Raw genomic sequence first — 16,208 nt, 5'->3', positions numbered from 1 at the left:
CCATCACTGTATGGACAAGGAGTCATGTTGCCTGCATTTATTGAAAAACAGGTAAGCAAAGTCAGCAGTACACATTATCAGAAATCAAACAAGCGGCAGTGAGTGGAGGTGCAACTCCAATGAAGAGCTGTATTTATAGTCTGGTAATTAAAAACCATTTTATCAACCTTGTGTTGAGACTAAACCTTTACAGCAAGGTATTGACAAGATCCGTGGCAATGAATGAGCAGTATTTGACTTTAAACTTATGAGCTGCAGTCATTCAACTTTATCCAATGCAGTAAAAATCAGTTCTAGAAAAATGCTAACAGTCATTTTTATTATTAATGAGGCTTCTTATAACACCGTCTCTTCATCTTTGAGACCCATTTAACTTGTGTCAAGAATATTCTCCAAAATTAAATAGAACAGTGCAAGCGCTTCTCTGATTAAAGTGTTATTTAGTGTTGCTTTTAGAAAAACCACATGTATTGCTTCATTAAGTGGGAAACAGTTCCATTATCTGGAATTAAGTAAAAAAAGTATTTAAATAAAATTATACTGTAGTCATAGCTTGATAATCATTTATTTAGGAATAGTGATTACCCTCCAAAAACAGTACCTACCCGTTTTACATTTATCTTCCTACTTATGAAAACTGGAATAACCAACATACATCACCAGACGTGGGATTTGGAATAGACAGCATCATTTGCTGGCACCAAAACTAAGCACCAGTAATATATCCTGTACAGGTGTTTTTGTTGTTTGAGCTTCCTATCCAATAATTCCACATTTCCACTATCCAAATAATTCCCTAAAAAGCTTTTTCCTTGCCCAGGTTTCCAACTGAATTTAAGTCACTCCATCACCATATGTGCCTGTTACTGCTGTGCTCAGTTACAGCTTGAGAAATCAGGTCTTTTGCATCAAAAAAAAAAAAAAAAAAAAGAGGGTAGTATTCTTCTCATTCTCCTGTGCTAATTAAAAATACCAGCAATTTGTAAATTAGTGCAGGGGACTAAATCTTCTAGATTACTTAGGTTTTGTTCCTTAACAAAGCAACCAAAAGGAAAAAAAAAAAAATAATGCAGATATCTGGAGTTCAAGAATTGCAAAAAATACAAGCATAAAACATATTTTAGATATTTTATTTAAATGTAATTCGAAGAAATGTGATACAGTCATTTTTAACTTCTTGGGGTTGTATTTTTTTCCAGAGTCCTCCAGGCAATTGTGATTAGTCAGTGCCATGGATTCATTCAAACATGCGTGCAACTATGACAATTAATGCATTATGAAACATCTAGTCAGAGCCTAAACCTAAGCAGCTTAATCTTTTCAGAGACATTCTGAAAACATCTAGCGTATTCACAGTTTCCTTGCCCGCATGCTACAATTCAGTTCTCTAAGCTGGTAGATGTATCTCAATTATCGCAAGTTTGTTCAGCAGTACGAGTCACTGACTTCTGTAAATTTTAATAACCTTAGAAATACTAATTCTTCTCCCAAGGCTTCTACTTTTTCAACTTTACTGACCTCTGCAAAAATAAATCTCTTATGACCAAAAAGTCCATGAAGCTTCCTGAAGACAGCACGTTAAGTAAAAGAATGCACTGTAAAAAACAAAGTTGCCTTCAGTTCTTTTTAGTCAAAGGAAGCAGATATTTGTAGATGTAACTCAGAAACCCACCAAGTGACAGGTACTTGAGGGCGTGATTTCAGTACATTGCGCCTTCATCTTCTTTATTTAGAAAATAAATAGTAACTGGGCCATGACTCGTATGAACAGTCTCTGTGACACTGACAAAGAACCAGGAGCCAATTCCATATAGTAAAGTTGGGATGCCTAAGAAAAGACAAAAACACGTTACATACAAAGATATCAAGCCAGGAAAATTAAAACCACCTATTAATGGTAAAGAATAACGATTCCAAAATGAAATTAGAGGAAAAGCACTCCTGTCAAAGCTGCCTTATTAACATTTTGCCTTTGCTGAAACACTTACAAGCGGCTATCACTACATATCAAGCACACAAGAATCAGAAAGCAGTTTAAGAAAAGCAGCAATACGCAGGAATTAATAGAAAATGTGAGGACAGCAGTACGAAAGAAGTGAAATGTGGTCACGTATACAACCCGATTTCTATCAATTTAAAAAAAAATATATACCCAAACGCTAAAACACAAACTCCCTGGACATCCACTTAGTTATCAGTTCAGCGTCTGTCTATGTATCAGAGTAGAGATAGGAAGGAAAACAGGCAGTGACTTCATCGATCACCATAAGCTGTTCTTGGGAAAATTAGATCAGTAGTCAAGACTACCAACTCCAACAAAACTGGAATCAGTAGAAAGGTGTATATATAAAATGTGCCATCGTTCTTAGCACTGCTGAGTTACCCATCTATTACAGACAACAATATTTTACTTAATATACGGGGAAAAAATGGAGATGGAGTTAGGCCCTGAATTCAGTAAGGTATAAAACCATGGAATTTAACATGCTTGAAGTTACCCAAGCGCTTAAGCTAGATTCTCAGAAGAGGGAGATGAGTTGACTTTTTAATCATGCTTGCCAATCATTTGAAGATGAAATGTGCAAGGTAGCTGCAAGAAACATGGAGCAGATAAAAGGTCTGACTGTGTGGAGGGAAAAATAAAATCAGATTTAAAGTTATTATTAAGAAATCAATCTCTGTTTTTCTATTTTCTCACTATGCCAGTTGGAAAGATCAAAAAATGAAGACTAAGACATGTTTGTAAAACATCACTGAAGACTTGCGAAGCAAATGAGCTTTATTTTTTTAAGTGAAATATGAAAACAAGAAACTGACGAAATTAGTTATGCGACTGTCACCATTTAAATAAGTGTTGTCTCCATATACTAAGTTTTGGATAATAATGTCTTTCAAAACTTGTCTATATCCATTTTTATATTAATAAGATACTGACAGAACATTTTTATTGATAAGCATTTCTATTGCAGCAGTGCTTTAGGATCGAGCACGGTCCAAGTCCTCCCCTACGCCAGACATGCAAAATGCAAAAAATGAGCCCAGGCACTTTCCAAGAAACAAACTGTTTTGCTTCCTCTAGCGCTCCTGTATCTGCTCAGACGATAGAACTTCATCCACAGTAACAGAACATGGATTTTTAGATGGAAAATGATCCATACCGACTGATGTTAGCCATTTAAATAACAACTGCTCTCGCGTTTGCTTTAAGGCGGTTTAATTTTTCTCTCTCACAACTGGACAGAGACACACGAACTCGGTAAAACCCCAAAGCGTTATCGATTTACAGCTCTGCTTTCTCACAGCTGCTGAAAGCACAGGCTTTTTTTAATTCGGCCTGGTCCGACCCGGGGCGGGGAGGGGGGGGGACGGAGGACGGGGAGTCTCCAGGAGATTCACTCACCTCAGGGGGAGGGGAGAGGAGCTGCCTGAGGCGCCCGGCAAGTCCGCGGTCACAGCCCCCGTCCCGACTCCAGGCACACGGCGAACGCCGGTTTTGCCTCACCCCACCACCCCGCGTTCCCCTTCCCGCGGCCGTTCCTCCTGCGAGGGGCGCAGCCCGCCCGCCTCAAGCGCCTCACTCCGGCCGCAGGACGGCGAGAGCCAAGGGGGAGCGCCGCTCCGCCCGCCTCACAGCCGGCGAGGTAAGCCGAGGGGAGGCCGCGGAGCCGGCCCGGGACATAACTCACCGGCGTTGAGGACCTTGAGGGCGGTGAAGGCGGCATTCTGTAGCGCCAGGTCCTGCGGGGCGGCGCGGGAGCAGTGGTACTTGATGAAGGGGAAGCAGCCGGTGCGCAGGATGTGGTAGTTGGCACCGTTCACCCGCCAGTTGAAGTGGGAGAGGCCGAACTGGTCGTTGCGCACGGCGCTGTACTTGACGCAGTACGAGGTCCAGTGGGGCAGGCCGCGTTGCCGCAGGTGCTGGCTCAGCACCTCCGAAGCGGCGGGACGGGGCGCTGCTGCCGCCGCCGTTCCCCGCCACAGCAGCAGCCCCACCGCCGCCTCATGCAGCCGCCGCAGCGCCCGCATCCCGCGGGGCAACCCCCCCGCCCCGCTTCCCGCACCCACCCCGCACCAACGGCTCCGGCCTGCGCGCCTGCGCCACCTCCGCGCCTGCGCCGGCTGCGCGCAGCGGCCCGCCGAAGGGCGGGAAGGGGAGGTGGCGGCGGTGTCACCCTGGCGGTGTCACCTCGGCGGCGGCCGTGGGACAGAGCCCCGGAGCGGAGCCGGGCCGGGCCTTGTCAGTGGGTGCGAGGGAGAACGGGGCAGTCTGGGGTGTGCGGCTCCCTGAGGGGAGAGGAGGGTCTGGGCTGGGGGAGACGCGGGAGAGCCGGCGCCGGAGCCCTCCGCGCTGAGGTGAGGCGGGGGCCGGGTGAGGCGGCCGGGGCAGCCCCGCGAAGCGAGGGGAGTGAGGAATCCCGCTCGCCGCAGACCCAGAGAGGGGCCCGTCGTCCCTGCGGAGGGGCGCACGTTGGCGCTGGTTGCTCCGAGTGAGAGCGGCACAAAGAATCGGGCAGTTCTGTCTTTAGGAACGGGTTTGTTTCAGCGTGCTGAGGGGAGCACCCGCTGTGTGCCTGGCGCGTCTCAGCTGCAGCAGCAACCAGGTTAACGGGCGCTCAGGAAAAACTCTGTTAAGCTGCATTGATTTTACTTGGTGAAATTTGACCAAATTTCAGGTTAAAAATAGTTCTTTGAAAGTGTTACACCCCTTTGAAGAGAAACATTTTAAAATCATAACCAATATTCCATTACAGGATTTTTCTAAATAAAAGCTAAGATTTTGAACCGTCAAACATTCTATTTGAGGAAAAAAAAAAAAGGTTGTACAGAAGAGTAAACTGAGAAACGGGAACAAATTTTTCCTTTTAATAATTGCAAACAATATCTCAAAACTCAGCAATCTTAAACCATTGAGCTACGCAGTATGAATGTGCTAATTAATCAGTTGCTACCCAACAATGTACCCCGTTTATTTACTGTAATGTACTACATGCGTGTAGAACCAGTAATTATTAATCATCATCAGTAACAAATGTGACTCAAGTTCACCTTCCTATAATTAATAGAGCATATAGTTAGCTTCAATATCTTTATTAGTAGCAACAATGAGGAGAGAGAAGTTGGAATCTGATACTGTGGCTCACTATGGTGAGGGGCCGAACCAATTTATTACACTTCACAATGATACTCTGCTGTTATATTTCATGGCCAAAATTACCTCCTCTAAAGTGCACGTGACAATTACTTTGATTTTTAGAAGTATTTATTTCAAGATATTTTGCAGTTAACTTTGCATTGCTCTTGTTGTTAAAAGTACAAGAAGGATGGAAAAATTCTTCAGCCTCTGGCAGCGTAACCTCGCGCTGGTTAAGAGAACATAGATGCACCTCTACTTGCACAACATACTACAGACAGAATGAAGTAGCATCTGTATGTACAAATGCATAGCAAAACATTGCATACTACAAAAGTATGCAAGAATCGTGACCAAATGTCCTAAAGATGAGGCTGGAAGTATGATGAAGCATTCTTCCAAATGTCTTCAGTTAATAATATTTGGTTGCGCTACTCAGGTCTCTGCATTCATTGGATTCTGGTATAGTCTGGTCATTTTTATGTCAAAACAGTCTCCTGAGATGCACATCTTTGTGATGAAGCTAAAACCCAGTCTAACCTTTCTTCAGTCGAGATGATGTATTAAACTACGTTCATGAAACTTGTCAATGATTGTAGTACCTAATCTTTAGTGCCCGATTGCTGTAACAAAATCTGTAGTCTAAAGTGAAATACAGAGGACCCGTATACCATAAGAGAGAGTACCTCAGATCTGGGATAGGTGATTTGTTAATGGGAAGTGATGTTAGGTAATCACTGTGAAATGTTGAGGACTGAATTAGTCATAAAACTCCAGGGATTCGTTACCTAGATGGAAGGTGGTAAATTCTCAAATTATCTGTTTGATTGAGGTATGGGACATCTTTCAGGAAATGGGTAGGGTGAATACTTTATTTTGGAAGACATCTGGAAGTGGTTGTGCTGATGAACTGTTTTCTTGCTCTGTGCTCAAGAGTTGTCATTCTAAATGTGGAAACTTGGGCTGAATGCCCCCTTTTTTCAGGGCTTTAAACCCAAATATCTAAAAAGGGAAACCCAGTTTCCAGTATCAACTCCAGGTAACATTCTCTCAGGAGAATGACCCGAAATGGGTAGCACATGTGCTACAGACAGTATGTCAATTCTTGCAAAAACAAGATTCTTGAAGTGCTGTTGACTAAACACACATCTTCATTGGCAGCTCTGGCCCATCACGAGCGCGAAACCTTTATTTTAATTGTCTGCATCTTCTGCAGTTGATGCCAAACCCCACTGTTCCTCATCTCCTTCCAAAAGCATTCCTCCACATGTTGCAGCTGGGGAACCAGCTTGGGCTTTTGCTGTCCTTAGCTGCAGAATTCTTTGGCAGTTTCTGATGAGCAGCCACACCTGGGCCACCTTTTATCTTTCGGTTCCCACTTGCTCTGTTTTCTTCCCAGTCTAGATCATGTTCTGAAATTCAAGCTACAGTTCAAGAACTCCATTATTCCTTAATGAGCAGGAATAAATAATCCAGTTGTGTGAACACGAGAATCATGACTATATTTCTGACTTCTTTTTTTTTCTTTTAAAGATTATAATTTCATTTTCTATCTGCTGTATTGCTAAAAAAATACATTTTTGGCACCAGCAGCATGGGAGTTGAATGTGAGAGACTGTAAAGCAGTTTCAATCCTTCCATCAGCTCAACACTCAGAAGTGTTAATAGTAATTAAAAACTTTTTTCGTCAAAATACATTTCACACTTTGCACATACTGAGAAATCTCTCTCACCATGGGAACTTTCAGATCACTTGTTCCCTGCAAAAACAGGTACAGTTTTCTTTTGTCGGAATAGAACAAAGACATAAGGAAGTGCAGGTTTCATTTACTCCTAGGACACTGCAGTCTATTAAGTGCCAGTGAACTAATGAGCCTCTCAGACCTTATGTTGTTCTGGCTTGGATCAAGGCTTAATTTTCCTTAACCCTTAAGAAACTAGCTGACTCTCCTACACCTCCTGTTCCCCCAGGATATTGCTTCCACTGACCAAATGGACATTTTATGGCTTGGGCATGAAGCTAGGTGAGAAATCTACAAAGAGCTTCTTGGCAGTAAAATAGGAGGGAGTGAATTATAAATGCTGCGAGGAAGAAGTCAGAACAACATACTGTGCTGCAGCCCCTTGAAGTAGAACAGAGAACAAATATATCTCATCCTGTTGGAAGAACTAATAAGCAATTATACTATGCTTTTTGGCATATTATTTCTTGGCAAATGAGAGATCATTGTTGTACCTGCCACAGCCAATATCTCTGTTACTTCCATTTCTAACCATAAAGAATAAAGACTTTCAGGAAGTTCATTCACTGCATAAATTTCACCTTAGAAAAATCTGTGTGGGCTCTCATATATCCAAAACTAAGACCATATTGAGATTACATGTAAGAAAGGAACAAAACCAAACAAGAATTAAAGAAAAATATTCTTTTAGGTTTTTATTTGAAACAGAGATCAGCATTTATGCAAACATTCTCATCAGCAATTAATTACTTCCGTGACCAAAGTAGAAGAGAAAAAGCTTAACACAAAAGATAACGTACGAAGCTAATAGATCAAAGACTCGGGCATCGGAAAAACTGGGCACTGATCTGCTGCAACTGCTTGGTCACATTCATTATTTGTCTTAAAAACTGGTTTTGCCTGAGCTTTTTGGGAAGTAATCTCAAAGATACTTGCCATGCTTGGGACAATAGTATCCATCCAGTGGAGAAGATGCACTCTTCCATAGTAAAATTTAGAATGTGGTGTCTGTTGGGATATTAGAGATTTGATGGATAAAATAATTTTACAAATATAACTGTTGTCCTTTAACATAACAGTGCACAGCAATTGTGACAAAAAAAGTCAGGAGTATCTGAAATACAGAATCTATCTGATAGAGCCACAAAAGCTGTGGTATACTGGGAATCATAGTACAACTATAATTCTAATGATACTCAGAATCTATTGTTGAACTAGAGCTATTAATATTACTTCTGATAATTTCAAAGTGAACATAAAACAATTGCTGCAAAAATCTGTAGACAACGAAAGAGCGGAAGGATAACAATATGGACAATCAGTTCTGAAGAGGAATCTGGGTTGCTGGCCTTACTGATGTAATGCATTTAAGTGTATTTATTTATAGGCGGAACACTGGACCTACTTTGATGTTGGAAGCCTGTATTTAGAAGACAATAGGTTTGAAAGGGAATTTAGGGTCAGGACTCTTAAGTAGAGTATGATCTAGTCTGATCTAGTGACAAAAGCAGCGAGATCCCTCTATGTATATGCAGGGGCATATAAACCAGAAGTGGCATTTTCATTGTATAACATCACTAAGAGAATTACTGGAATACCTTACGAGGTTGGGCTACACCACTTCTGCAGGGATGTTAACAAACCAAACCTGACTCGGGAGTTTTGACGCAAGGAACAGAAGGGTTCATCCCACAGAGAGGTGTCATTTTAGAATAAACAATTCTTTGCTTTCTCAGACAAAAGACATAACGAGATCCCATTCCTGGAAGTTGAAGGCAAACAAATGCAGACTATGCTTAAGGCACTGGTGTTAGCAGGAAGGATAATGAACCCATGGGAGAATTTGCTAGGGATGCAGTGGATTGTTTATGTTTATGAACCTATCTTTATGAAGATATGTTAAGGATGGTTCTAAGTTGTAGGCTTGATGGAGGAATCACTTGGTAAAATGCTAAGTTCTGTGCTCTGCAAGTCAGAGTAGATTGTTTCCTCTGCCTTAGAGGCAATGACTCTATTAATAAGATTTTAAAAACAAATAGTGTACTTTAGGACTGACAGTATCAACATCAGGAGCATTTATTATGATCCTCTGCTTTTCAACAGTTTATTTTTGTGAAAGAAGGGATATTCTTCTAAACACTGCACTCAGAAATCATGGAAATGTACTGTCTCAGTTAATATTACTTCACATGCCAATGCAGAAGGAAAACCAAACCTGTTCTTACAGATGAGAAAGCATTTCCAGAAGCATAAAGAATAAGGCACTTAAACGTTTTCCGTTAACTATTCTTTCAGAGCATCTGCTTTCGAAGGTTGCTCTTCTTACAATTTCAGTTTGTTTTCTGCTGTAATTCCTAGAATTGCTTCAATATCTTGAATTGCCATCTGTAACAGATTCAAGGAATACAAGTTATTTAATGGGCATTATAATGAAATCCAACAGCCAAAAGGCACAGCTGGTAGTACTTGCCTTGAAAAGGTAACCAGTGTCACACAGGACAGGATGCACCAATTACATTTACTATTACTTTGGGGACAGTTGGGGGAATTATTAGTAAATATGTACAAATCTCAGGTAAATAAAAAATACAGTTCGTTGCAATTTGTACTTCTAATTAACTAACAGGTGTTTTATTTCACATATGTAAATCATTGTTAACTCACTATGAAGAACAGTTCCCTTCTACATTTTTCTTCAATGGTTGCTTTTCACTCCCTTATATCGAAAAAAAAGGGGGGTTGGTTTGTTTATTCTGTAACGTTGAAATTTAATTATATCTTCTTTAAAACTGTCATTTCACACTCTGCTTGTCAGAGGAAAATAGAGTTAACACTGGAAAGAATCTGATATAAATTATGTGATTTAAGATACAAATCTGTAACACAGTGCTCCACCTTTCTACAAAACGCATACAAACAGGATCTTAGAAACTTTTTGTAAAGTTAAAGGTGATACAGTTTAGCAAAAGAACTCCCTCTGGAAAGTTCAGCTATTCTCTGGAATCAAAAGGCAGCATTGTAATGAGTGCTGGTTTCAGGGCACGGGGTTGGATTCATTATTGCTTTACTGTCTTTTTTTGCCAGCAAGGTCATCACGAAGGAGCTTCCGAGTCAAGGTGGGCGCTCCTGGGGGAACGTTCCCAGTGTGACAAGCCCCCGCGCTCCATCTGCCTCCCCCCGCAGCACCCCAGAGCATCCTCTGGCACGCAGGGATGGGCGCTGCGGGCGGGTTCTCAGAGCAGAGAAAATCGGGAGCAAAATTGATTCCTGAAATTGATGGCGGGGTGAAAGATGTGAACTAATGGAACTCAGTGGCTGCCTCCTTAAAAGAAATCAGTGTTAATAATCTAAGGAGCTATTATAAACTGAGAAGTTTGTTTCTAATTTTAGATACCTACCTTGATGATCTCCCTCTAAAATAACAGGGACAATTGTGGCAGAACTGTCTGAGGCAGTGCTGATAGCTCCTTTGCTTCTTTACAACGGACAATCGGGAGCATTACGTTAGAAATAACTCCACGCTAAAGTATGTCTCTTTTCAAAGAAAAAGTTTCAAACTTAAATTTAACTAACAGGTTCATTGGGAGACTTACTATATTGACCTAGACACTGTAAAATACATACCGCTAACAATAAAAAAGGAATGGTTTAGCACTTGTTTATGATACAGCATGAGGTATTTTCAGCCCTTGTACAGAAATTAACCAGGATCGTTAGTTAATTAACACCTCACCTTAAAATTGGTCTCGCCTTGCATATTAGGTGCTGATATTTCTTGATGGATGATGAAGAGATTGCGAGCAAAGGTCATGAGGACCCCCTGGAGATCCTCTCCGATTGTTCTGTTAATGATATCCAAACAAATGAGTTTACCAATGATTCCCTTCACATGCTTAAAAACAATCGCCCTCTCATTTGTGCCTGTCTGGTGATGGAATTTAATGAGTATTTTCAATCTCACAAGGTGGCAATCTTCAGGGAGATATGAAAGATGAGGCTCCATTTTAACTTGTCAACAGAAAGGATTTGTGTAATAAATAATTTTTATTAATCAACTTAGCAGAAGTAAACAGTGAGGTTTCAGCTACTCCAAGTAAGAGGCTACCATTGAGTTAGGACTGAGACAGGAGAACACTTTAAACACCTAGATCAGTTCAGCAGAACTGTTGCTTCTGCCTACAATTTGTGAAAGACACCTGAAAGAGAATTTTCAGTAGCATCAGCATTTCTTAGATTGTTGTAGCATACGTAGTACATACAGACTCAATACATACGATCTTATGGAACAGGATACTATGCTGAGGAGGAATGTACCTCATTTACTGACTGGAACTGACAGTAGCTCTTCAGTGCAGTAAAATGGATGACGATTCCCATAGATGTTTCAGGTATTTCAGTGATTTTATAAGCTCAGACTGTTAGATCCTTGAAAATATTTCCAAATTAAGATAATGAAATTGCATTGAAAATCTGATGGAAGACAAATCTGGGATCAGAATGGATGGCAAATATCTTCGACAGTATTCTGGTAATACATCAGTAACTGCCGATTCAAGCTGGTGATCCAAGAGGTGATGTTACATTTCTTACCGGGGGAGCAACTACTGGTATATTGTTCCAGAGGAGTTAGCAAGACCGTAGGTAGGATGCAGTATCTCTCACACAAGGACTCCATTTCCCGAGGTACGTGGCTGACAGTGCAGTCACACCAGCAGGGACAAGTTGATCCAACAGCTCACTGACTCTGCAAAGGACAGGTCCTTCTCTCATGTTCCTCCCCATCGCACAACTCTCATGCTCGCTATATACCCCTCTATGGACTGAGTCTGTCTTAGCCTCGCAGAAAACCAGTCCAATAAAAGAAGGCTTTCTGCTGAGTTATTGAGCTGAATCAGGTCCTTGAGAGGTGTAAAAGTACTGGAGACAATGCAAAGGATGGTCAGGAGGGAGGAGGACTTCAGAGCCGGGGTTGGGGAAGGAAAGAGCTCACTTTTCAGCATCTCTTAGGAGATGCTCTTAGGAGAGCTTAGCAGCTTAGGGAACGCTTTCAGATGCCTGAATCACTTCCAAATGGCTCCTGTAGATATTTTGCAAGCTCTTGTTTAGTGATTTTCTTTCAAATTTATCTTACAGCTCAATCATATAAGCTGCATACATTGTGACTGCAGGTGAGCGCAGTATAGTAGTGGAATAGCTAAGCTTTAACCAAATCCGACTCACTTCTGTACTACCAGTAGTCTCATCCACAAGAAGCTCAGTATCGGCTGAAAGAATCACGGCCCCAGAAACAATCTTTAGGATTCATTTAGTCCATTCCCTGTGCTAGGGCAGGATCAATGCAACTTACATCATCCTGACAGAGGTTTGTCTAATCTGTTACTAAACACTGTCAGTGACAGCCACACCGAACAATCTCATCAGTTCTTCCCTTCCTATCAGAAATTTCTCTTATGCTAAACGTGAATCTTTATTGCTGCAACTTAAGTTCATTTCTTCTTGTCCTACTACCAAAGACATGGAAATCAGATTTTTCCATCCTGCAGAGGCTTTTTGTGTGTTTGAAGGCTGTTAGCAGATCTGACTTCTGCCTCCTCTCCCTGCCCCCTTTAGTCTTGCCTTTCTAGACCTCTAACCATTTTCGTTGCCTCCCTCTGAGAAAAGTGGAAGGATTACTTCCAATGTCTCCAGGTTATATTGTTTACCTTTTTCCATAAGATCATGACATCAGTTTGTAAGCCACTGTGACTCACAGATCCTTTTCTGCAAAGCTAGTTGTTCCTCATATTCATTACTGCTAAGTGTAATGTCTTGCACCTGGTTCCAACTGAACGTAATTCTATTTTTCATGTTGTTTCTTCAATTTGTCGAGATCATTTTGAATTCTGTTCCTGCCCTCCATACTTGCAGTCACATCCAGCGCTCGAGGAGCTGTTTTCTTATCCGAGTCATTAATGAAATGGCTCCAGCATCAAAGGAATACCCAACAGACTGAGAACAGACCGTTTCAGCCCCTCACTTGCTGTTTCCTATTTTGGCAGTAAACTTTACGTAAATTCTCTCCGAGGAGAGGTTTTCAATCAGCGTACAGTAGATTTGCACAGATTATGCTTTCTTTGAAACGTCAAATCTGCTGTTGCCTGACTGCTGTTCACTTTGTGAAGAACAATATATGGAGGCATTAAACTTCAACCATCTTTGCATCATGTATAGTTAGGGTTTTAATAATGTTGCCTGTAAAAGCAAGCTCTGTGCTAATCCGTGTGCTCTCACAGCTAGATTGCTATTGACAGTGAATCTAGCTCTTGTGAAGCTAATTGCAGTAGGTCTTCAGTCTGCAGTGCAGTCAGGCTTTGATCTAAGCAGACTCCTGTCCTTTTTTTTGTTACTAAAATGCTTAAAGCTTCCCTAAAACTTTTCACTTTTTTCAGATCAAGTGTGTTCCCAGCTGTTTATCAGACTGTGGACCTGATGGTGTAGACTTACATCATTCCCAATCTGTATCGCTTCTGATCTTCATACAATATAAAAACTGTCCCCTGTTTTTCCTGTTAAATAAAAAGACAAAAGTGATTTAATTATTCCTAAAATAGTGATAATTATAGTAAATGTATTATACAGGCACAGTAAGTATATAACTATATCCAAGGCTAGTTTTGAATTGTGCGTAATGGATTATTGCTCAGCATAAGTAGATTATTGCACTAACTTATTGTAGAGAAAACATTAACTTTATGCCAATAGAATACATATGGCAGAGCCTATTCAGTAGCAAATATTTTTGTTCCAAAGTAGTAAGAGATAGTCATAAATATCTTGAAAATTATCTCCTTGCAGTTATTTTTATCAAGAGACAGGTTAACCCCTAAAAGCCTTACACACCCTTAAATTGAAAGACAGTGAAAGTATGTTTAGCTTTTCCTGGTTTTAAAGTTTATACTTCACGTTAGATACAGACGGACATGAACTTTCATTAACCTTCTGCTGTGATACTGGCGACACTTTGGTCAGCAGCAAAACTCAGTTTGATGTTTAGATGTGCTAAGCGACAGTTGTCCCTGTGAGAGCTCTCATGAGCAGGGGCCATCCCTGGGGAGGGTTTATACTGAGAAAACACATAAAACTGCATTTCCCAGTGAAGCCCTGTGCCTTTGGATCAGAAAACTCAATCTGCTGTTTTGTCTTGCCTAATCTCTTCTAAACTCTTTTATATTTCATTCTGTTCATCTGCCTTAAGCACTTTCTTTCCCAGCAAAGACTGCCCTTTCATTTCTTCATTCCTCTTTCTGTTCCCCACTACCACCCGACCCCTCAGCCTCTGACGGTGTATCTTCTTACGGGTACGGAGGTGTGTGATGGCCAAGTGCTCTCGGGAAAACACAGTGCTACGTGGTCCTAAACCCAAGCACAGCTCCTGGCTACAGCTGTGATCCTTTTTGCCCACAGAGCCATGCGAACAAACCCACATTCTCTGTCATCTCTGAGATGCCATCTTACTCCCTACTGTATAACATAAACCCGTTGTAATACTCTTTGTCCTTTGCTGCTTCCAGTCTCAAGCCAAATCAGATCCATATCTCAGTACTCAGTTCTTCAGTGCTGACACCCCAGGCAGGTAAGTGTTACAATATTAGACTAATTTTTACAGGAACTACTGAAGACCTTTATGCAATTCAGAGTTCATTAATTGGCATCATGCAAACAATTTAAAATAAAATCAATTCTTATGTATACCAAGTCCTCTTCAGCAAAACTGTAGAGCAACACCTTGCTGTGTTTTTAACAGAACACTTAAACATTATATTATGCTAAATGGAACACTTAAACTTTACATTGTGCTAAGTGGTTTCACCATATTAGAATTTACATACGAGAATTATGCAGAGTGAATAGCACGTTTGCTAATCTTTCCCGTTCCTACCTGGAGGTCAAATCCAACACCACGAGCTTTACACATCTGGAGGAGAACATGATAGTAGATGCCTGAAAGGCTGGAGTGCCTCAGTTGACTGCTTGCTACTGCACACCAGTTGCTTCGTGGAGAAGGCTAGAGAAAACAACACAGGATTCTTTATTTTTGTATCGGTTTATATCAGAACCCAACAATTTACTATTTAAATGGCTTTTTCTCAGTGAACTCAAGTAAGTGTGGAGTAAGGCTCCGTTTGGAGGAATTCCTGTTCATAACAATGTCTACTGAAAACAGACATTTCTATGCAGCAAAATTAAATCCTCACCTCACACTGTCCATGAAAACTTGTATCATAGATCAGGTCTACAGAATCACTCTGTGAACCACATGTTGATATTTTCACAGTTTCACTGGTAACTGAGCCCTGTGAAATCGTTCTAAGCGGATCCCCTGAATCTATCCTGCCCTGTGGAAATGTACGTCGTTCTAGAGCCAGCTCTTCTTGACAGCAGAAATTCCAAAGCGGATAATTGGGTTTCTCCAAGACTGAGCATTCTGCTACAGCATTCATCTGCACAATTTTTCCAGCAAGTCTTTGAGCCAAGGAGCTGTACAACTGATACCAGCGGAGTTCATACTATGGGTAAAAACCAGTACTGCATCTGAGTTTAAAAACTCTTACCAGTGCTTAGGACAAAAGATTAGCAATGTTGCATTGAGTAGAACTGAAGAGAGATGTTGTAAACCAAGGCTTTCCTGTGATGTTAGTTTTAATACTGGACTGCTCATTCAAAGCGAGGATACTGCACGTTGAAGCATGTAATTTACAGTATTTTTTCTAAAATGATATTTGTTTTGACATTGACTCATTTAAGTTGACATAGTTGAAATCCTTATATAATACATCTCTGCCTGAAAATTAATCATGTTTATAATATTCTGAGAATTAATAACACCCATTGCTCAAGTCATTAACTTAAAAAAGGAGCTTCCAAAATCTGTTCTCTGCAGTAGGGGACCACAAATAAATGAATGCTTGATAAAATAATCCAAGTAGCAGTTTAACAAGCGTAAACTTGAATGTGGCTGCAATAACACAGAACTATTGTTTAAGGGTTGGCATCAGGTTGATGAGGTGCTTATTTCAGCTACAAAGCATGCATACACATGCATAATGAACTGCAGTATGAATTATTAATGTGTTGCTTATTTAGCCTCATCTGTCTAGAAGATAATGTATCCTAACTATAATGAGTGATTGGTTTTGTACATAATTACAGTAGCAGCAGTATCTAGGAAATTTGTTCTTTCAAAGAAGGATTTCTAAAAATAAAATCATCACACAAACTCAGTTGCTGTTCCGTTTTATCAAAATCAAACCTACCAGGATTGAGAATATATAATAAATTAAAAGGGACAGAATCAT

At 40.8% G+C, this 16,208-nt stretch overlaps 2 protein-coding genes and 1 long non-coding RNA gene across 3 annotated transcripts in view; 1 reads left to right on the top strand and 2 right to left on the bottom strand.

Moving 5' to 3' along the window:
* Window positions 1-1,114: 1,114 nt before the first annotated feature.
* Window positions 1,115-4,103, bottom strand: C10H15orf61 (chromosome 10 C15orf61 homolog). The gene is made up of 2 exons (XM_054837296.1): window positions 3,687-4,103; window positions 1,115-1,828 (listed from the first exon to the last, which is right to left on the bottom strand). The coding sequence occupies exons 1-2, from the start codon at window positions 4,024-4,026 to the stop codon at window positions 1,701-1,703; spliced, it is 468 nt and encodes a 155-aa protein (XP_054693271.1). The 5' UTR covers window positions 4,027-4,103; the 3' UTR covers window positions 1,115-1,700.
* On the top strand, window positions 3,154-14,870 carry LOC129210917 (uncharacterized). The gene is made up of 3 exons (XR_008578662.1): window positions 3,154-3,641; window positions 14,317-14,485; window positions 14,798-14,870. It is a non-coding gene; the product is annotated as an uncharacterized LOC129210917 (long non-coding RNA).
* The window catches only part of IQCH (IQ motif containing H), a 71,271-nt gene continuing 62,635 nt past the window's right edge, over window positions 7,573-16,208 (bottom strand). The window contains exons 18-21 of the mRNA XM_054837291.1: window positions 14,792-14,917; window positions 13,357-13,418; window positions 10,607-10,715; window positions 7,573-9,258 (exon numbers count right to left, since the gene is read on the bottom strand). Coding sequence (XP_054693266.1) covers window positions 9,196-9,258; window positions 10,607-10,715; window positions 13,357-13,418; window positions 14,792-14,917 — 360 coding nt within the window. The 3' untranslated portion in view covers window positions 7,573-9,195. The remainder of the gene's footprint in view (window positions 9,259-10,606; window positions 10,716-13,356; window positions 13,419-14,791; window positions 14,918-16,208) is intronic.

The sequence above is a fragment of the Grus americana genome, chromosome 10 (genome assembly GCF_028858705.1).
Source record: "Grus americana isolate bGruAme1 chromosome 10, bGruAme1.mat, whole genome shotgun sequence".
Lineage (NCBI taxonomy): Eukaryota > Metazoa > Chordata > Aves > Gruiformes > Gruidae > Grus > Grus americana.
The sequence above is the reverse complement of the archived record's forward strand: the minus strand, read 5'-3'. Positions and strand labels throughout refer to the sequence as shown.